Genomic DNA, 20,847 nt, shown 5'->3' on the forward strand with positions numbered 1-20,847 from the left:
CGAGACTTGTAGCTCAAGGTTTCTCTCAGAAACCCGGCCAGGACTATCAGTACGACGGCACCTTCGCACCAGTAATGCGATTCGAGACGCTTCGGACTGTCCTGGGTACGTCTGCCATCCGAAACCTCAAACTTCGTCAATTTGACGTCAAGGGCGCCTATTTACACGGAAGATTGAAGGAATCGATCTTCATGCGCCAGCCCCCTGGATTTGACGACGGTACTGGTCGAGTATGCGTCCTCAAACGTTCCCTTTACGGCCTGAAGCAGGCTGGCAACGTCTGGAACCACGAAACTCAACTCCAAGCTCGAGGATTTCGACTTCAAACAACTCACAGAGCGATTACTGCTGCTATATTCGATACCAGGACGACGACTTCACTATTCTCCTCGTATGGGTCGACGATATCATCGCAGCTTCGACTACAGACGCCTAAACGACCAGATAGAGTCAGAACTCGCACAGCACTTCGAAATCAAGTCACTAGGACAACCCTCACTTATCGTGGGTCTCCAAATTCAGCAGGACGACCACTACATCTCGCTTTCACAATCCCATTACATCGACACACTCTTAAAGCGCTTTGGGCTAGAAAATGCGAACCCAGTATCAACACCCATCGATCCTAACGTCAAACTCGACGCATTCGACAGCAAGGACGGAAACTCGCTCGGAGAGGAGGTAGACCCCCGAATTTCGTCGGGATATGCGACGATGATTGGTTCTCTGATGTATCTGGCGCTTGGAACGCGTCCAGAGATCTGCTATGCGGTCAACCGACTCGCCCAATACACATCTCGCCCCAGAGCCGTCCATTTCACTGCCCTCAAGCGCATCTTTCGTTACCTGAAGGGTACCAAGCATTTCGCACTCATATTTGGAGGATTAGATGACGAAGAAATGACGGAAGACCTCCACATCTACACCGATGCCGACTGGGCGAATGGACCGGACAGAAAATCGATTTCCGGCTATGTTATCACCTTGGCAGGTGGAGCAATAGCTTGGAGCTCGAAGAAGCAGAATACCGTGGCTCTATCGACTGCAGAAGCCGAATACGTCGCCACTACGCACGCCGCAAAGCAAGTCCTGTGGCATCGACACTTACTCGAAGAATTGGAATTTTTTCCCCCCGAAACATCGACCATCTTCAGCGACAATCAGGCCGCTATTGCGATCAGTCGACACCCTGAATTTCATCCAAGAACGAAGCACATCGACCTCGCATATCATTTCCTACGCGATCTTGTCGCCAACAACACCCTCGAGATTGTTTACGTTCGCACCGACCTGAATCTTGCCGACTTGTTCACCAAAGGACTACCTAGGTCACGTCATCAAGACCTTACCTACGAAATCGGTGTTATCTCGAGAAAGGGGGAGTGTTGAGAATGTTCTCGTCGATACACGCTGACTCGTTACTAGTTAGATTAGTTATTGCATTCTTATGTTTCCACTTTATTAGAAATTCCCCGAGCGCTTATACACGCGCTTATCGAGCGCTCCAATGACTTACCAATCACGTCTCGTAGCTACTATAAATACTGTTCTGTAGAACACGAAAATCTATCGTTTTATTCCTCTATTTACAACAAATAGGATTTGTTGGACTTGGTTGACCTGAAGCGAGAAGAACTGATCGCTTGAAGGGCCGTTTGAGGCCACTAGGTTAACAAGTACTGACCACTTAAATAATTACCCCTTATGCAACTCAGCGCAGGCCGTACCTTGTGATGTGAGAGTGATTTAACCTTGTGTGCCACATCATAAGCACGTCGTCTCCGTCGAAATAAAGCGTGTGCGTGAGACGGACCCCAGTGGCAACCTGGAATGCACAGTTCAGAAATAGGCCCTTCCAAGTAGTTGAACCAACAAAGAGCTCTCACTCACTTCTATCAATACAAAGAAGCCCCCAGACCCCGCGAGAAAGAGCGTATGATTGATCTGTAGATGACCACTGTCCGAGGCAAATATACAATGACTACCTCATCCAGAACTTCTACATTCTGCAAACACTGATTAGATACTCGGAAGAGCCTGGAAAGTCCAGTCACCTTCGTTACCAAGTTCGACAAACCTGGAACGATCTCTACCACTGAACAGATAGTGATAGGAGGCGCTGGCACCTGCTGTGTCTGCAGAGCGCAATCGGCTCGTCCCCCACGTCTTGTTCTAGATTCTTGCTCACCGGGCGCGCAGGCGAACATGTCGGGGAAGCAGACGTCAATCCCAGCTCCAGGTTATGATACGAACTAGGAGCAGAAGGCCGGGGAAGACGTCACGAGCCACTGACAGTCACCAATTAGTTACTGACCATCCGAGCAGCAAGCAATCTGACCGAGACTAGCTCACCTAAGAACGTGTCATCCGGGGACTTCGTTGTTCAAGAAGCCTCTTCACCCACAGCCAGTAGGCTGTTGCAGTTACAACGGATATCACGTCCACCCTCGCCGCTGGGAGTCACGAACTCCAAACAGTACACAATGTCTAAAAAGCTTTAGTAAAGCTTGACCATAAAAAAACAAAACGCGATCCCACTGAATACACGAGGCAAATCAGCCTAAACCAAATGGCGCCAACGAAGCCCTTCTTCCATCCCAAGCGGCCGACCGTAAGAGTAAGCCCAGAGGGCCTGGTCGCGATATCGAGGACACTATGCCAGCACATATCGTATCAAGCGAAGTAGAATAGGCCCAGTTGGGGAATCTTAACCGTCCTTCTAACCGCATTGCGGTGCTGCGTACTGGCAGGCGGCCGAGATGACAGTCCAAAATGCACAAAAGATGATGGATGGATGAATCGATGCCGCAACAGCCTGTCACTGGAGCAAGCATATACCAGAAAGGGATTAGAGTCGTATATAGATCTATACCAGACGTATTTCATCAGTACGTTAGGCCCCAGAGCCAGAGAAATACATCGGCAATTAACGCACCGAATAAAGGAAGCCGTGTAGAGGTAATGATGAGATGGGATGCCAGGTATGCCAGATGGTTATGCGGCGACTTGCGTGAGAGGCCTCAGGGCTCAGCCAAGAGCCGCTGTTCAGCGCTTCATCGGCGCCTCAACAGTCAATCACAAACCCCAGAGTAAAAAGAATCAACTATCGGGCTAGATAGTACAAGCAAAAAGAAATACGGTAAAAGATACCTAGCTCAGGTGACTGAAGCATAACAAGGCAAAAAGAAAAGGGATTACGAATCCATATCCGTTTTTCTCCAATTGTGAGTGAATGACGGGCACGAGTTGACCAGACTCCCAACCCGTTCACGAGGCCTATGGCAGAAGACCATGCCGAACGCGCTACTGGATGGTACCAATAACTTCCACAGGGGCAACAGAGTCGACATCCCAATAGCCGCCTCATTGCTTTGGATCTCCCGGTCGGCTAGCCCATATCGGCTTGGCCGCTTCCGGGTTCTCGTCATTGCTGATCTACAAAACGAGACACAAGGTTTAGTCTCTCTGCTGCGAGAAGCGCGGAAATAGAGAAGAACATCCAAAGCAACAAAGAGTTACAAAAGCCAAGGTGAAGAGGGTGGTACGAAAAGGGAGAGGTGGACGCGAAGAGGAGGAAGAACTATAGTTAGAAAACAAAGAGGCAAACACGTTCACTTACCTGGGCATTCACTTGTTTCTTCATTTCGGCTTCTCGAGCTAGACGGGCTTCACGAGCGGCATCCACTTTGCGTCTCAGATCAGGAGCCATTTGCTATCACAGGTAGAAAATCGTCAGCGAAATGGAATAACCAACAAGTAGGGTGAAAAAGCAATCGTAAAGAACATAAGCGCCATCACACCGTCGCATCCACCGGAACTTGAATTGTACCCCAGCAATCAGATAACGATGGAACGCGCCGAAAAGAAGCACGATAAAACGATTTAAACAACGCCGACACACGGCGTCACAATCTGGAAACACAAAATTGCCAAGAAACACCCCTCCACGAAAGCACAGAAAAGAAGCCAAAGAAGCTATAGGCGTCGGTGTCTCAGTTGCATTAGAAGTGAAGCGAAGCCAGAGAAGTGACTGCAACGCAACCAATAACAGCAGCTGGGCACTTCTATTGCTGCCTCCAAACACAGAACGTCACAGAGCACATGAATTCCGTGGAAATCGCTTGCTCTTAAATAGGAGGATAAGTGTACCCGGAGATTCCTAGGAAAGAAAATGGTCGTCCTTGCTTCGACCGGGCGCGAAGCAGGATCCATCCCGGAGCTCCAGCGCACGGATTAAGCGCCGAATGGCGCTGAAGAACACAAAGAAGGACGCGATTTCCAAAGAAAACAGGAAGAGAAGTGGCAAAATGAAAAGGATGAAACGAGAAGCATAGAAAACGGGCACGGCATCCAGTTCTAACCGATGCAAAGCAAGGGTATTTTGGGTACTGCGCCGGTCCTATGGGGGCGAAGCCTTCGGCACTCGGCTTCCCGTCCAAGTAGATTGTCGATCCACTATATCATGGATCACCATGGCGTCACCACCTGTCGACACGGACAGCACGACCAATATAACCAGAAAGCGATATGCGAGTCTGGAAGACGAAGAGAAAACGCATAGATCGAACGGAACTGAAAGGGGGTGGGTACTCACATTGTACAGCTGCTCCTCGGTCGGCGTCGTTACTGTTCAGAGAAAAAAGGAAAAGTTAGAAATGTTCCATGTCAGTCGGCATCCCAACCCAACTCCAAACTTGATAGAGCTAGCCTCGAAACTGCTTGGTAGTCGGTAGCACGATGCCCAGACGACAAGCGAGCTAAAAGTCCACCAAGAGCTAGATGGATGGATCCACCGGAAACAGTCAAGTATCGGCAGAAGCAGTCATAGCAGCAAGGGATAGGCATCAACCATCACACTAACAGCAGCAGCAAGCTTTGCTCTGCTTCTCCCATTCAAGCTATTGCAATTTCCGAACATAACGAACCTTTCATAAGGATGTAGCCCACTCCCATGACTGCACGTTAGACAATAAGCGCATGTATGCATGGGTGCGTCAAGAAGAGAAGGACGTTCGAAAGGCAAACCCAGCCGGTCAAGAACCCCAGCGCCAAGTTTTGGAATTTCCGAGTCCCAATGCATGCCAGAGAAAACGGAATGCCGATGAGGACACCCACATCGAACCACAAGGTATCGGAGTCCAGAAAGAGCATACACAGAAGAAGGATGTGTACGATGCCCACAGAAAGAAGTCGGATGTGGTGATAGGGATGGGTGATGGAAATGGTGAGTATTGGCCGATTGCGTTCCATAGGAGAACATCGATGCACGGGTGTGTTCAAACAGAAGAAGAGAAGCATGGGGACCATGAAGCGTAACGCGCAAAGGAGATGTAAATGGTCGGAGGCCATACGCACACCAAAGCAGTGCATTAGAATTCGAAGTCGCCCAAGTCGGAACAATGAAACGACCCAGGATAGACACAATGGCGAGATACCCGAAAAGCCCATTCCATTCCCGCACCCAAGTTCGCATTCACGTTGGAATCCCAATTCCAAAGGAGATTGACCCGCGGTGTACACAGCGAGAAGCAAGAGGCGTGTATGTATAGCACGGCATTTCGGTCGTTTGTGTTGTTTTCCGGTGAATGGATTGGATAGGTTGCGTTTCGTGATGGAATTTGATTTCGCCGGTGATTTTGAGGACCGCAAGGACGAGAAGAGACGGTAGGTGCGCCGAAAACACGCCCCAAACCGATGAAACGAGAGAAACAGAGATGCAAAGTCCCGATGAGTTCCTCCTCCCAATCCAAAAGCAAGAAAACACACTCACAGACAGCAGTCATACCCGTAAACCGAACCCAAGGAAACGACGACATTATGTCTTTCTAGTTCTGAATTACGAAATCTTGCTCTAGTTCTTGATTAAACGTTTGTCTTTTAACGTTAGACGTGTCGTTGAGCTAGCGTGGTTGGTCGCTGGTGGTTGCTGGTGGTGGTGGTGATGGTCGTTGGAGGACAACTTGTCTCGCCCATCAATTGGCCAGTGACGACACGTCGAATTCAATTTCGGCTCCGGGCACGCGTTTTGTGTCACACGCTCCGCGCTCAATCCGTTCTGTTCTGCTCTCGAGGATATAGAGCAGCGCGTTAAGATGGCTCAATAACAGGTTCGAGTGCAAGGTGATGAGGTTGAAGCGTTCGAACTTCAGAGATGAATTTGGATGTACAAAAAAAGAGTGCTACTGTAAACTCATGTACAACAGGAATAATAATACAGGATGGCGAAGCCGGAGGTCTGAACAACAGGATACTACTAGAAAAAAAATACAATGTACAGTAAGGGATGTAGCACCAAACGCAGGAATGCTCCCAAAAAAGTGTGTATGTCAATGACAACAAAAGGGCGATGAAGACGAATGACGAAGAGAGGCGACGAAGATAAGCGTCAAAAGAAAGGCAACACGGTCCCGTTAATGAGCAAGACGACGACACACAGCTGGCCACCAAGTCCCCCAAGGTCCAGGGTGGCGACGAACCTACGAAGACGAATTCCCGGACGACAAAAACCCCTTCACAGCGGACATCAACGACCTCTTCCTCATCCTCCCAAACCCAGCTGCATCACTCTCCTTCCGACTCTTCTCCTCAATCCTCGCCAACTCCTCCTCCCACTCCCTCACATGCATGTTTCCACCACCCATTTCTCTTGGATGATAACTTGACGGCGGGAAGGACGAGTTGGAAGTTGGCGGTGAAGAGGATAAACTCGGGAACGCGTTGCCCTGTTGGTGATGCTGAAACCTCCTCCGCCTTCTCTCCTCCTCCTCATCCGTCCCACTCGACGAATACGAGAGTCCAATCTCGCCATCATACCCCTGGCCATTCGCAGCACCAGCATACCGATGTCTAACCCCAGCCCCGCTAAAACTACTCGACGCACTCGAAGTGCTCCCCGTCGTACTCGTACTGGCGGTACTCATCACAGCACCGGCACTCCTCGTCCCCTTGTCCTCCCTCGAACTCGAACTCCTCGACCCGCTCGAATTGGGCTTCAGCGGCGGAGCAGTAACAGCCCAGAAACTATTACTGCTCAACCTCCCACTACTACTCCCCGGCTTCTTCTCCTTCTCTTTCTTCTCCGAGCTCTTCATTTTATCCCGATTCCCAAAATGCGAAGGTAACGGTTTTGAAGTTTCGACACGCGCATAACCGTCCCATAACGAGTTGTAATCTGGGTTCTGGGGGTTAGGATGTAGACTCGGATGGGCCCATCCAAGATCGGACCTCCTCTTCCTATGCTGCTCAACCACACCAACAGTCGACGTACTCCCAACCCCTCCCGAATTCTTGCCTAAACTCGACTTGTCTCTCGGTCCAGCACTCGTATGGGGCCTCCGAGGCGTCTTGGGCTTCCTACTGCCTCCACTCCCAGGAGGCAACGCAGGCGAAGGCGGGAGATCAGGCGGAAGCTTGCCATCCTTCAACCTTCTAGGAGACTTGGATTTAGACCGAACCATGTACTCTGAACTAATGGCCGCTCCAGAAGACGACTCTGCAAGCTCAGCATACTTGGCAAGCGCAAGCTGACGTTCCGACTCGTTGGTGGAGACGACGAGAAGTTCTTTTTCTGCTAGCTCGATCGTATCTGTACCCCCGGATGGCGAGGAAACCGTGATCTAGAAACCCAATATGAATGTGAGTGATGAGATCGGGTTGGCAAGTGGGGATGGAGTGAGAAAAAAAACGAAGGTCAAGCACGGGAGAACCGGATCAGAAGGAAGCACACTGGAAAAGGCCGTCCGATTCACAGACACGAGGCCGTTAGCGACAGACAAAAAGGCGCGCGACGAACACAAGCGGTGAATAATCTGATGATGAAAAGCGACCGGTCAAGTGGGGAAGGCAGTGAGATCTGGACATTACCTTTACGCGCACGAAGAATCTGACAGAGACCAGATCCGAGTTAATGGTTTCCCCAATTGCCCAGCGGCTGTGAGATTTGGACGCGGGCCATTGCAGAGTTAGGGTCTTGCTCCAAATACCTCGGGAATCTCGTGTGAAATTTTCTGTTTCGGTGCCAACGATAAGGTTTACGACGACTTTGGTGCTATCCCTGCTAGGAAGGCTATTGGTGAAGGAGAAGGGTGAGGAGTATGAGGAAGACGTTGATGGTGTCTGACTCGAGGATTGACCATGTGCTCCGTTTGGTGTGGGAGGTTGAGAGGCGAAACCGGTGTGATGGGCCGACTGGGACGAAGAAGCCGCAGAAGACGAGGAGTAATCGGTTGATGAAGATAGAAGGGGGTGTTCTGAGGAATAGGTCATTACTGAAGCATTTGAGGGATATACTGTTTCTGGAGTGATGGTCGGATTGGATGAAGTTAGGGATGAAGTAGAAGATGTGGGCTGGTGATGGTAATGGGAGCTAGAAGCGTGCGGGGGCTGTGGCGAATCATGTTGTGAGGGAAAATAAGAATTTTGAGGATTGGGCAGTGCTGGGGAAGACGAGACGTTTGGCGGAGGATTCGCAGCTGTTGATGGCAAAGATGATGGTGGGGAAGAGGACAACATGGGAGTATTGGCAGCTGACAGGTCGTGTAACTGTATTCGTCGCTCGATGATGACGCTCGCGCTTCGTATTGACACACCATGGTCCAGCGGTTGCATGTGCAACGGTATTGACACTAGGTCCAGTGGCCCGGTTGGTGCTGCAGGCATCCTGAGGCTGTAGCGTATACGGGGAGCCTTTGGCTTTGAGGTCTGGTGGTCGAGGACGATGTCCTGTGAGTCTGGGAGTCTCAGTGGTCTTGGGACGTCGTAGCGGACCAGAGGGAGTTCAAAGTGGCGTACTTGGCGAAAGCCTACGCCGGTGATTGGTGCATGACTGAGAACTAGAGAAAAATTAGAGAAATAAGCAAATATAATAGAGGATGATACTCACTGGCCTCGACCCTCCATGTGCAGCGATAGTCGACAAAGACGGCAGTGCTGAATCCACGGGTTTGGGTCGGTATCCAGATGCGAAAGGGGTACTCGAGGACGCCGACGTTCTCATAGTCGACGTCGTCTGGCTTTGACCATAGAGTCTGAGTGTAGTCGACGAGGATGTTGGAATGGAGGGTGTTTACGCGACCGACACGCGACTCATAGCAGCGGACGGAGATTGTGAGGGACTTGGAAGGGAGAGTTTTCTGGTCGCTGTCTAGCTTTGTGCGGACGACTGTATTATGTGTGGTCAACGACGAGGATGGTGTGTAAGAGAGAGAGAGAAGACATACTGCCTTCGACGCGGACTGGAGTGAGACCAAGATAGCCAATGTAGGGAAAGTATTTGCCACCCTGGTTACCCTTTGTGGAGGAGAGGATGAGTTGAACCATTATTATGGGGGAAGGGTGGCAAGGGAAACAACGCCCGTCGCATCTGGATAAAAACCCTTGGGATTGTAAAGAAGCTCACTTCAACTCTAATCATACTTCCGACTAGCTTCGATTTCTGACTGCAACCGACGCCGCGACACTCTCACATCACAACCCCGGCCTCTCTCCGGTTCTCCTTCCATTTTCGGAATTCACTCCTCTCCCACCAACGACAACAATGCCTTCCTCCCTATACATCCCCTTTCTCCTGGGGGGCATGATCCTTACAGTGAGCGAACATCCAATTCAAATAAAACTTATTCTAATCCAACCCAGGGATCAACAAACTCGTTATGGACCAAGTGGCAGGTACGAATACCCTGTGACGCACACACAGTCACTCAATTATTCCATTGAAGGACATGCAATGCGTCGAGAACTGTTCAGACCCAGACCCCTCAAAGCATGTGCTCTACGAACAGCCCGTATGGCAGACCCTTCAGATGTTTCGTATGTCCTTCTTTCCCCACCAGTACACTGCTCTCTTCGCTAACCGAACTAGTCGGCGAAATGCTCTGTCAGTGAACCACCTCAACACTCGTTCCATTCCTTCCCTTTTTGACCTCGCGGCCCCATAGGCTTCTTGCCTGTAATCTACACTTGGCTGGCGACTAGGAACAAGCGCCCGCTTTCTCCAGTCCGTCTCGAGGATGACGACAACCAGCTAGCGCCCCTCACCGCCAAGGACGACGATGACAAGCCCCAGCAGCTCCACGGCTGGAAGGTCTTCTTGCTTTGGATCCCCGCCGCCTGCGATCTCACGGGAACGACGGTAATCGAGTCTAACCCTATCTCTCACACGAGTTTCTAATTCATTCTCCCAGTTAATGAACATCGGCCTTCTCTACACGCCAGTTTCAATTTATCAAATGACACGCGGTGCTCTTGTTCTCTTCGTTGGTGTATTCAGCGTGATCTTCCTCAGGCGCCGTCTATGGCTTTATCAGTCAGTTTATTTAGAACCCTCCATCGCTAGATCCGCTCATACCCTCCCTATTCTAGATGGATTTCCCTTCTTATTGTCATGTCAGGAGTCGCATTAGTAGGCTATAGTGGCTCTCTCGTCAAACACGTTGTCCAAGAAGCCATCCCTCCTCCGGCCTTGCGCTCCCTCGCTGCCAGAGCCGCCATGCCGACTGTCAAGGCTTCCGAGTCTGAAAACGTTAGCACGGTCCTCCTCGGTGCGTTCCAGCGTCCGAACTGTCATTCACCGTCTAATCCCTGTTTCAGGCGTCTTCTTCGTCCTATTTGCACAGATTTTGTGAGAGCCCTGTTTCCATCCGGAAATGGCCCCGTCCTAATTATAATGACTTTAGCACCGCCACCCAGTTTGTCGTTGAAGGTGAGCAGGCCATCTCTTTTGTTTCCGTCATGTTTTCTGACCACTTGATCGACGATCTCCTTTTTCAGAGAAGATTATGGGTAAGTCACGTCTCCTCGCGTCACACATCAAAGCCTTGCCCCCCTTCCACGCGCGTTTCAAACGTTGACTCAAATGTCACCACAGGTAAATACGCCGTATCCCCCCTAGTCGCCGTCGGGTACGAAGGCCTCTTTGGCGCTATCTCCATCCTCCTCCTCTTCCCCATCCTCTCCATCCCTTCCGTCGCCGCCAAATCCCCTTTCTTCGACCTTGCACGCGGATGGCGCCAAATGGTCACCACCCCCTCCGTCATGTGGTCTGGTGTCGCCATCGCTATCAGTATCTCCCTCTTCAACTTTTTCGGGTTGAGCGTTACGAGACACGTTAGTGCCACCGCCAGGAGTCTGGTGGATACCTGCAGGACTTTGGCCATCTGGCTTATCAGCTTGGGTCTTGGCTGGGAAGTTTTTGTCGTCCCAACCTCGTTCTTGCAAGTTATGGGATTCGCTTTGCTTGTGTAAGTGTGATTTCTTTCTGTCTCTTTTTGGTTTTGCCCCACATCCGTCCCCGGTGGGTTTCATCATCTGCAGGCCCTTTGGCATGGTCCTCTTTCCCTTTCTGGTCGCCTCGTTTAGACCCATGACCATTCATTTCGCCTCTTTCATTTCATTTGTTCTCTCGCGTGTTTCCCCGTCTGATTGAGCTGTGCTGACATCGGTCTCTTTTAATTTTCGCTCTCCCATAACCGGCGGGTACTTGCAGTTATGGCACGGTGAGTCTCGTACTTTGGCTCTGGTTTCTTTGGGTTGCGGTGTGCGTTGTGGATTCCGTAAAGGGATCACGTATGCCCTTTTCCGTACCGCTCGTGGTGTTTCCCATCCGCTGGCTCGACTCAGCGTGGTGAATGGAATACCGTTCATCGGCAACGTGCATACCGCAATCGTCCTCTTTTTTTGGCCTCGCAATTCCGCGCACAATGCTAACAACACCCTCCTCTAGTTCCTCTTCAACAACCTTGTCCGCGCCCCACCCTGCATCCCCATGCCCGCTCCAGAGGCCATCGCCGCTCCTCCAAGCGGCACCGCTGGCCCCTCATCCGCCCGCGCCAGGGATGAAGAGGAGAGGGAAGGTCTCCTCTCGAGCACGCTCGACGAAACTGCGGCGCTCCCTGCTGATTTGGGACAGGGTGGGTATGATGTTGTACCGGAAGGACAGCATGCTGCTTTGGCTGTCGCCAAGTCGAGTTCTGGACGTGATTAGATGAAGGAGTCTAATTATCTAGAGGTGTCTCTCTCTGGTTTTGGTTTGGTTTGCAAGATTTGTTGCCTGGTGTTTTTTTTTTTTTTTTTTTGCTTGCGCGTTATGATACGCTTTACGACCTCCTTTTAATCCCCGTCCTCCTCACCCGCTTCACTTTCTACACCGCACATACCTTCCACCTCTCATTTCGCATGGCATGACATAGAAGGACAGAACGAACGATCTCCTTGCTATTATATGCGCCTTGTATTATCTATTCCTTTGGATCGCGTTTTTTCCTTGCAGACGGGGCTTTCAGTGGGCTGCGGCACATGCGCGAAACGACTGGATAGGTTTTCCTTCCCTAGTAATCCCACCTTTGCCGCTCCGCTTTGCTTCATGATCAGCTTCAACTACCTATCTACCTTCTTGCTTTCAAGTTCTTCACGATCGTATCCCCCCGTTATCGTTGTACTATTAGTGGTCTCATAGAGATTTTGCTTTTGCTACTGTGCTCGTCGTTGCAAATGCAATTTGTTCATACAGCATAAGTTGGTCTTTCGGCTGGCAGAATGTTTTGACCGTGCGCGATACAAAGTTTTCGTGAAGGTGATTTCGGCCTAGGCCAAGGTTTGGAATTCTACGATGCGGTCGAGGTGCACACACAGAGCTTCGTAAGACCGGGAGAAGCTTCTCGCAGCATCGTCTACTTGAGTAGTAAGTACGGTAGTACGGTACTGCGTACCGGCTGGAACATACATATAGTATACGGAGAAGAGCACTTCCATGGCATGGGCTGACAGCTTGTCAGCACGCTTGCCAGTGATACAAGGATTCGAAGATCCTTTTGCCCATGCGGTAATAACGTTCTTTGTGGACTCTTCAGCATACGTGATCGATTGTGAAACGCAGTACTTACGAACGTTTGGGTGTTTTTTGCAGGGTCTTACATAGCCTTACATACAGGAGAGATGGCATATGTTTATTGTAGACCCCCTGGTGTAGACCCGGGGCCATCTCGAGTTTGTCCAATGGTCCATCTCGGAGCGGCGACTGGTAGTTACTAGTAGTGGAGGTTAATTAATTATTACATTGGAAATCGAAAAAAAGATGCCCTGTCAATACGGTGTCGGGGTGCATGTGTACACATACTCAACGCTAATCCGAATTCGCTTCTGGTAAAAATAGGCGCCCAGTAAATATAGCTTTCGCCTGGGACGTCACCGTCAAGTTCCGAAATTAAAAAACGACCTCTCCCAGGTCTTTGGCGCATTCGAATTGAACTGCGGCCTTTGAAGGGTTCCTTCCCGTCCTTCAATTCAACAAGTATGTAAAAATCAGCGAGTGACCGTAGCGTACGCGATGGGAACGGCGAAGAACGAAGGGGCAAGTGGTACGGGTGCAGATAGATGTTCGCGTAAAGTAGCGTAAAGCCAAAAAAGTATGGAGGGAGGCCGAGGTTTAAGGATTCCGGAAAGCCGGAACAACCGTGCGCGTGAAGTGCAACCACCATCGATACCTCGAGGCTACCGCTGCTCGCGGGAAGTACATACATACTTTGTGAAATCGAGATCAGAAATCTCAGAAACGGCATGTCAAGTAAATGAATTTCACAGTGGCGTCCGTTTCTCGAACTTCGAAGACACCACCACCAGATACTTATCCGAGTCCACGACGTCGACCGCGTTGAACTTCATCCTAAGCGATTAAGTATCATCCCGGTACAGACTCGTTTGCCGTGACGCGTTGTCGATAAGCCCTCGACGGCGTGGATTGGCTCCACGGCGTGATATCGCTGCACGTTGCACAGCAAAGTTCGACGAACGATGGGCGTCGAGGATCGAGGCCAAGCATCATTGAATTCATCAATATTAATTTGTAAATTGAATTCTGCACCCGTGTTTCTGTGGTGAGGGCGACCTTCGCAGTCCCAGGCAATTGGGATTGTGAAGAACGCTGTAGTACACACGTCCATACATACATACTGAAGTGTTCGTGGCTGGACAGGAGCCTGGAGGCTTGGAGGCCCAGACAGCTAAGTAGAGACGGCGGAATTATCTGAAATGCGGTCGGTTATCGGAGGTATTGGGCGGCGAACACAGAACCGTTATTACAACCTCGAAATGAGGTCAGTGAAATGCAAGACGAAGGCGGACTGCGACATTCAGCCGCTTCAATCACGTTGGTGCTACCGGAGGAAAAGAATGCCCTCGTTCACTTGATTCTAATAGTCAACTAGTCAATTGGTAAGTGAGTTTGAATGCTCCCCGGAAAGATGTCAAGCAATTATGTGAGTAGACCAAAACTCCGAAGAATTCACTTTTTCAACGAAAACGAGAAGAACTTCTCTACTCCCCAAATCTGGTTGGTTCGACGATAAATTCGGAGACGGACGAATCGGAATGTCCGAGAGGGAGCGAAGTCAGCGAATGCACTTGAGCTTGAACCGTAGGAAGGCTGAAAACGCCATAGTTTTTCCCTTTGAGGTGGGTTAAACAGTAAGTACTGAAGTAGCGACGCATTCAAATCGTACGCCTGAGGGTTGGCCGCAAATCAGTCGGATTATAGTAGACAGATAGGGATGACGACTAGCCTAGTTTGTGTGAAGGTCGTCACGGGGCGACGGGATTATACGTTTCCATAGCCTCGATGGGTGGCTTCAAGACGAGCAACACTCGGTCTCGAGATATCGTCGCAAAGCCGCAGGACATCCAGAAGGCGCGGATACAGGCGAACTGAGACACAAGCAAAAAAGTCAGAACGAACGAAGATAACTCGAAGCACCAGGTAAACGTCCTTCAAACAAGCGAGAATATCCCGACCGCGGCGTGACATTGTCCGAAGAATTCGAAGGCGAGGCCACGCGAGCATCGAAGTCTGTACTTTTAAGTCTTCTTGTTCTTTTTCATTCCTTGTCACAGAGTGGCCGCCGTAGAGGAAGAGAAGCTGGATGTGACCGGGGTATGAACTACTTTGGGCACACCGTTTCCCAAGGAGGACTCAGGAGCTTTCGCGTTTCAGTGAGAGAACTTCGCAATAATGTAGATTTCGAAGCGTTTCAGGTTCTGGCTTCTAGCGGTCAGTAAGCTAGATGTTATGAGAATACAGCTTCCGAGTATTAGAGACATTATTCCGTGAGTACGTTCTGTTAAGAACGATAGCAAGAAGGAAAGAGCGAGAGAACGCAGATGGAATTTGCAATCGTCGCGGTTTCTCTGCCACGCCAAGCAAATGATGGCCATCGTTGATCCCGGAGATACCGACCCTACCTCCGAGCTCCGACAGCGATCACCGTTTCCCGGCCGCTCGCGGTGGTGGCGGCGACACCTATCTAAGCGCCCATGCGAACCCCGATGAAACACATCGCAAGGCCTGAGGAGACGATGCCAAAACAACAGTGTTTGATAGATGAAAGGTTGAACTGTTTTAGGAAAGACAGACGCCGTGGAGGCTTACCTCGGTTACCCTCTCTGTTGATGATGTTTGAGTGTGATTGGGTTTTCCAGTTTCAAGTACGAAAATCATCTCCTCGTGACAGTGAATTTCGTCGCTCACGCTGCATCTGGGAACTGAGAAAAGTAGTAATCGATTCTGGGTACACGTACACTCGCCGCTGATGCATGCATCCATTAAAACGACCAATTGCATTGGCAATTCACTATCCCTTCAGCGCTGGTGTCAAAGACTCCCTTGATGTCATGTTCATGAAATTAAAATAGCGAAACCGGTGAGATGAATGGCCATACTCCATACAGAAAGCTGAAAGCCGTCAGCGCGTACTCCGTTGACCCGCGGGCGTAAATTCAACGTGCTTTAGGATACCTTTCCAACCGGGGAGAAAAATACACGTATTTTTAGAAGTGTCACGCAAGACCTAACTCTATTACAACAGAGCTGCGGACGCAGAAAGAGTCTTCCTTTTACTGGAATGGTTTTAGGGGTTTGAGGACTCTTGTTGCGCTGTGACAGCCTATCGGCCAAGTGATACGAGCGAATCACTGTCCTCACTCATCGTCACTGTCACTTTCCCGCTCGAGCTGCTCCAAAGTGGCAGCTTCGAGTTCTTCAAGGTGCCATCCGATCAAATCCTTGTCAACTTTCGCATCCTTTACGCAGTTTCCCAATTCCAGCAGCACATCGTCACTGACATCCAAGTAGAGCAAATCAGTACACGAAAAAAACAATGATCGCGCGGATATAAAACGCGAGACAAAGCAAGAGAAAGCTCAATCACTCACCTGGAATAAGCTTGAACCCAAACGCAAAAGTCGTCAACCCAAATCTTGCTGTAAACATAGTAGACCTCGTGATGATCAAGGATGCGTTTCATGTCCAACAGACAGCGCATTACGGTTCTTTTACCTTTGAGCAAAAGTTGAGCGGTATCTATGCGGCATTTATCTGCCAGTGCAAAAGACCGGTAAAGCGGGTAAGCGAGAGCACGCCTGTATGAGGGAACAAGGGTGGTGATTAACTCGTTTTTGGTGAAATGGGTGCCGTTGGCTGGTGTTTTCCAGTCAGCGGAGGACGTGGGTGGGTCCAGAGCCGAGAAAGCTGGGGTAAGAGAGCATATTGTCCATGCGCTCTCCGGCGTGGGGTCCAGCTGGTTTGTACGGGATTCGTATGCATATGCATAGAGTAGGGTGACTAATGTCAGATAAAGTTCGTGCGTTTGGCGGGCAGTGGCGAGGTCTAGTTTGGGCGTTCATGTGATGGCTCCAAGGGTGGATGAATTGGAAACTTACATTCTTTCCGAGGCAGACGTAGGATTTCAAGATTTTCTGATTCGGTATATTCAAAGGGACCCTCGGCGATGGTGTAAGGATGTTTCCAGTGGAGGAGTTCCTGGATATTTTCGTCGTCGGCAAAGTCGGCCCTATTTTCCAAAGCTTGTAAGGGATAGAATGGAGGGGAAAATCCAAGGCAACGAACATATAGTATTCTGGGTCCCATTTCGCTTCTTCGCGCTCGATCCTTATCTTCCGTCGTTCATCTTTAGGACAGGTCTCCGCATCGGCTCCAAGCTCGTTAATTTCATTTTCCGTGTGGCCAACATGCCGCAGGTAACCGGAATGCATGTCAAGGAATCCATAGCGTTTTTCTATTGTTGTGTGGAGCTCTGGTAGAGGTTCTGGAACCTGCTGGGGAATCTGCCAGTCGTTTTCGAGTGCTACAAATACATACTGTCAAAACGAGCTCCCTTCTATTCGGATATGAATCTTACCTTGTTCGTAAACTGAATTCTCCTTTCCTTCCAACGTGAGGCCATCCAGCTTTGAAGAGAGTTCATCGTTGGTTTCTGAGGAGAGCACTTCAATGGTTGGCGTTGTTTTGGAAGGGCGGGGTGCCAGGAGTTTAGCGAGGAGGTCGAGATCTTCAAAATGTTGTCCTTTTTGTTCCTTGGTCAGAGTCACAGTCAAGTACCCTGAACTGGGATCATATTGAGCAGATGAAGCGTCATCCTCGACAACGCTGTGAGGAAAGTTGAGACGAAGATAATAAGGGTTCACATGAACCGTTAAAAGTGTCTCGTCGATGTTGATCTCGACGTCTGCTGCCTACTCTGAACATTGCTCATTCAGTGCTAATCCAATCTCGAGCTAAAAAGGCAACATACGCGAATTGATGGACAGTACATCGACACGACGACCGCGGTCTCTGTCTGGCTGCAGCTGAACCTAGGTGTGATCATGGCCGCTGTTGATGATGGTGAGCAGCAAGACGCGTTTGACGGCCGATGTGGTCATCGAAGAGCTCATTATCGTCGGCCTCGACGCCATCAAAATGAGATACTCCGATCCGTTTCAGGTGTCGATCGCCAATCGCTGCCAATGGAATTCTGCACTCCTTCACATCCCTCGACGCCTTTCAAACTCGCCGAGGGCGATCTGGTTGACCGTTAACCTAGCGGCTAGCACCAAAATCCTTATCTGCCCCCCTCGGCTGACTTATAAACTTGCTAACGACTCAATTCTCTCCTCACATTAATACCCCCGCTTGAAAATTCCTCCTTTGCGTATACCAAGTCATGGATCCCCAGGTATGTCCTCCAGGACAGTAGTTCGAACCAATTTGACTGAATTCATGGTAGAAACTTCCCGCATACCCTCCTCTCTCCACCGTCGAGTCCTTGATTCTGACGGAAAAGAAGGGGAACTGTGTCCCCGTCTTCGTCGAGCTCCCAGCCGACCTTATCACACCATGCATGGCCTACCTTCGCATTGCTAAAGACTCAAAGTACAGCTTTTTGCTGGAATCAGTCAACGGTGGGGAAAACGTTGCTCGATACAGTTTCATTGGTGCAGGTGTGCTATAGTACTTCTTTGTGCGGTCGAGTCATATTAACCTCGACGATCAGACCCCTTCAAGGTCATCAAGACTGGTCCTAACGAGGAGATCAGTGGTGATCCCATGGTTCCCCTGCAGAAGGAACTCGCGTTATATGAATACGTTTCGATCCCTGAAGTCCCTACCTTCACAGGTGGGGCCATCGGTTATGTCGCCTATGACTGCATCCAACATTTCGAGCCCAAGACCAAGACTGAGCTGAAAGACATCCTCGAGATCCCAGAAGCCGTCTTCATGCTCGTCGACACCCTCCTCGTCTACGACCACATCTTCCAGACCCTCAAGGTCGTTTCTCACGTCTTCAGCCCCAAGAACACTGCTGCAGCCAACCTCTCGTTCGCCTACCAGACTGCGGTGTCAAAGGCGAGGAGGTTAGCCAAGGTCCTCCTTTCGGCCACCACACCAGAACCTCCCCAGCCGCCTGTTACTCTTGGTGCTGAGGGTGTCTCGAACGTTGGCAAGGCTGGTTATGAAGGTTTCGTTACTACTCTCAAGAAGCATATCGTCGCTGGAGATATCATTCAGGCCGTGCCATCTCAACGTCTCGCCAGACCCACCAACCTCCATCCCTTCAATGTCTACCGCCAACTCCGCCAAGTCAATCCTTCCCCTTACATGTTCTATCTCGACCTTGGCGATATGCAGATCGTCGGCGCCAGCCCCGAAACTCTTTGCAAAGTCGAGAAGAACGTGGTCTATAACCATGCCATCGCTGGAACCATCAAGAGGGGCAAGACCCCCGAAGGTCAGTTAATCCATTTCAGGCTTGATGAAATCGTCGCTCATACTCGGTTTCAGAGGACGCCAAACTCGGTGCCATCCTTCTCAATTCTGAGAAAGACCGCGCGGAGCACATCATGTTGGTTGACTTGGCCCGGAACGACGTCAATCGTGTCTGTCAGCCCAAAACGGTCAAAGTGGACCACCTCATGCAGGTGGAGAAGTTCAGCCATGTTATCCATCTGACGTCCCAGGTGTCGGGTATCCTTCGTGAGGATAAGACCCGGTTTGACGCCTTCCGATCCATCTTCCCTGCTGGTACTGTATCGGGCGCTCCAAAGATCAAGGCGATTGAAATCATCTCTTCCCTCGAGAAGGAGAAGCGAGGTGTTTATGCCGGTGCCGTTGGCCGATTTGATTTCGCCAACGACTGCATGGACACCTGCATTGCGATTCGTACCATGACGTTCAAGAATGGTGTGGCGTACTTGCAGGCTGGTGGTGGTATCGTTTTCGATAGTGTTGAAGAAGATGAGTTCATCGAGACTGTCAACAAGTTGGGTGGAAACGTCCGTGCATTGGAAGCGGCAGAACGCAAGTGCTTTTGGTTGTTTCTCGTCGGCGATATACTGACCTGCCCTCCCTCCAGGTTACTGGCACGGAATCCAGAACAAAGCGCAAAACGTCGAATAAGGGATTATAGCGGGATATTAGGATAATGTGTACTACTACGTCTATTTGAACCGGCTTGTCCTCTGTCGGAACTTCTTTTGCTGCTGCTTGAGTCGAGCCATGTCCTCCTGCTCGCGAAGTTCGACACCCTCGCGGGCTGCTATGCTCAAAACACCGCCAATAAGCTCTGCTGCCCGAGTGTTCTCGTCGTTCGCTGGGATGGGGTACATGACCAGACGTGGGTCAACGTTGGAGTCGATGATACCAATGGTGGGGACGTTCTCGACGGCGAATTCTCGAATGGCGTTGGCATTTTGGACGGGGTTGAGGATGATGGCGAGGTCGGGGATGACGTTGGTATTAGCGAGCTGTTCCGGTCGGAAGAATTCTCGTCGGTTGGTGAGGGTGCCAGGTAGCCAACGGTCTCCAACGTAGTAGCCTTGTTCTGGCCCTACACGCTCTGCTGCCTTCTGGACGATGGGCTTAAGGTCTGGTCGGGTGCCGATGAACAAGATTTGACCTCCTGCTCGAGCGACCGCACGAGTGACGTTTGCAGCACGTCTGAGGAGGGGTAACGTGCTGTCCAAGTCGATGATAGTGATGCCCGCTCGCGTTCCGTATGCATAGGGCATAAAGTTGGGGTTCATGCGACTTGAAGCGTGGCCAAAGTGCGCGCCAGCAGCAAGCAAAGCGGAAATGGTAGCGTGACGCGCTGGCTTGTGCAGTTGGTCTCGGAGCTGGAACGTATTGGACGAGTTCTGTGTAGAACCGTATTCCGACATCATGTCGACTGTGAAAATAGGTTAGTCGTTGTCGGGAAAGAGAAGTGGAGCCACGACATACTGAGCATTTTGGTTTGGCCCTTCTTCTGACGGAATTCGTCCCAGTCAGAGGGCGTCTCGAGACGCTTCTGGTCACTGGAGACCGTCGCTGTGGACACTGACCGTTTCCATTGGGCTCCTGAGCGCGGCGTCGCCAGGGCGCGCGACGAGCAGCGGGCAGACGCCTTGAGCGAGGGTCGAAGTGCAGACGGAAGAGACATGAGGAGCAAGGCCGTGGCTGTGCAAGGACTTTGGCGGTGGGATGCTTACCTCACCTCCATCGATTTTTTTTTCGACGTCCGCCCTTGACTTTGACCACCATCTTCC

The 20,847-nt window shown here is 50.6% G+C and overlaps 6 protein-coding genes across 6 annotated transcripts; 2 read left to right on the forward strand and 4 right to left on the reverse strand.

Moving 5' to 3' along the window:
- Window positions 1-3,083: 3,083 nt before the first annotated feature.
- CC1G_10817 (hypothetical protein) lies at window positions 3,084-5,930 on the reverse strand. Its single transcript, XM_001833700.2, has 5 exons — window positions 5,771-5,930; window positions 4,926-4,955; window positions 4,595-4,626; window positions 3,620-3,712; window positions 3,084-3,435 (listed from the first exon to the last, which is right to left on the reverse strand). The coding sequence occupies exons 1-5, from the start codon at window positions 5,814-5,816 to the stop codon at window positions 3,364-3,366; spliced, it is 273 nt and encodes a 90-aa protein (XP_001833752.2). The 5' UTR covers window positions 5,817-5,930; the 3' UTR covers window positions 3,084-3,363.
- Window positions 5,931-6,476: 546 nt separating this feature from the next.
- CC1G_10819 (hypothetical protein) lies at window positions 6,477-9,318 on the reverse strand (the record flags this gene model as incomplete). The annotated part of the gene is made up of 4 exons (XM_001833702.2): window positions 6,477-7,616; window positions 7,876-8,831; window positions 8,882-9,160; window positions 9,219-9,318. The coding sequence occupies 4 exons, from the start codon at window positions 9,316-9,318 to the stop codon at window positions 6,477-6,479; spliced, it is 2,475 nt and encodes an 824-aa protein (XP_001833754.2).
- A 217-nt stretch (window positions 9,319-9,535) lies between these two features.
- Window positions 9,536-11,980, forward strand: CC1G_10820 (integral membrane protein; the record flags this gene model as incomplete). Its single annotated transcript, XM_001833703.2, has 12 exons — window positions 9,536-9,586; window positions 9,634-9,666; window positions 9,717-9,807; window positions 9,860-9,874; window positions 9,936-10,129; window positions 10,182-10,303; window positions 10,360-10,538; window positions 10,588-10,618; window positions 10,674-10,699; window positions 10,768-10,779; window positions 10,865-11,103; window positions 11,720-11,980. The coding sequence occupies 12 exons, from the start codon at window positions 9,536-9,538 to the stop codon at window positions 11,978-11,980; spliced, it is 1,254 nt and encodes a 417-aa protein (XP_001833755.2).
- Window positions 11,981-15,963: 3,983 nt separating this feature from the next.
- CC1G_10821 (shq1) lies at window positions 15,964-17,651 on the reverse strand (the record flags this gene model as incomplete). The annotated part of the gene is made up of 6 exons (XM_001833704.1): window positions 15,964-16,102; window positions 16,198-16,651; window positions 16,705-16,835; window positions 16,892-17,129; window positions 17,184-17,517; window positions 17,577-17,651. 6 exons carry the CDS (start codon window positions 17,649-17,651, stop codon window positions 15,964-15,966), a joined length of 1,371 nt encoding a protein of 456 aa, XP_001833756.1.
- A 173-nt stretch (window positions 17,652-17,824) lies between these two features.
- Window positions 17,825-19,746, forward strand: CC1G_10822 (anthranilate synthase; the record flags this gene model as incomplete). Its single annotated transcript, XM_001833705.2, has 4 exons — window positions 17,825-17,999; window positions 18,051-18,264; window positions 18,318-19,052; window positions 19,106-19,746. The coding sequence occupies exons 1-4, from the start codon at window positions 17,988-17,990 to the stop codon at window positions 19,744-19,746; spliced, it is 1,602 nt and encodes a 533-aa protein (XP_001833757.2). The 5' UTR covers window positions 17,825-17,987.
- On the reverse strand, window positions 19,700-20,741 carry CC1G_10823 (mitochondrial 37S ribosomal protein MRP4; the record flags this gene model as incomplete). The annotated part of the gene is made up of 2 exons (XM_001833706.2): window positions 19,700-20,489; window positions 20,543-20,741. 2 exons carry the CDS (start codon window positions 20,739-20,741, stop codon window positions 19,762-19,764), a joined length of 927 nt encoding a protein of 308 aa, XP_001833758.1. The 3' UTR covers window positions 19,700-19,761.
- Between the last annotated feature and the right edge of the window lie 106 nt (window positions 20,742-20,847).

The sequence above is a fragment of the Coprinopsis cinerea genome (genome assembly GCF_000182895.1).
Source record: "Coprinopsis cinerea okayama7#130 chromosome 2 map unlocalized cont3.2, whole genome shotgun sequence".
In the NCBI taxonomy this organism is placed as follows: domain Eukaryota; kingdom Fungi; phylum Basidiomycota; class Agaricomycetes; order Agaricales; family Psathyrellaceae; genus Coprinopsis; species Coprinopsis cinerea.

Coding starts and splice junctions, on each gene's coding strand:
- CC1G_10817 (XM_001833700.2), bottom strand. CDS start 5,816: ATGTCGTCGTTTCCTTGGGTTCGGTTTACGGGTATGACTGCTGTCT. Junction 3,713..4,594: donor CCGAGGAGCAGCTGTACAAT/GTGAGTACCCAC, acceptor TACCTGTGATAG/CAAATGGCTCCTGATCTGAG. Junction 3,436..3,619: donor AGAAACAAGTGAATGCCCAG/GTAAGTGAACGT, acceptor CTCGTTTTGTAG/ATCAGCAATGACGAGAACCC.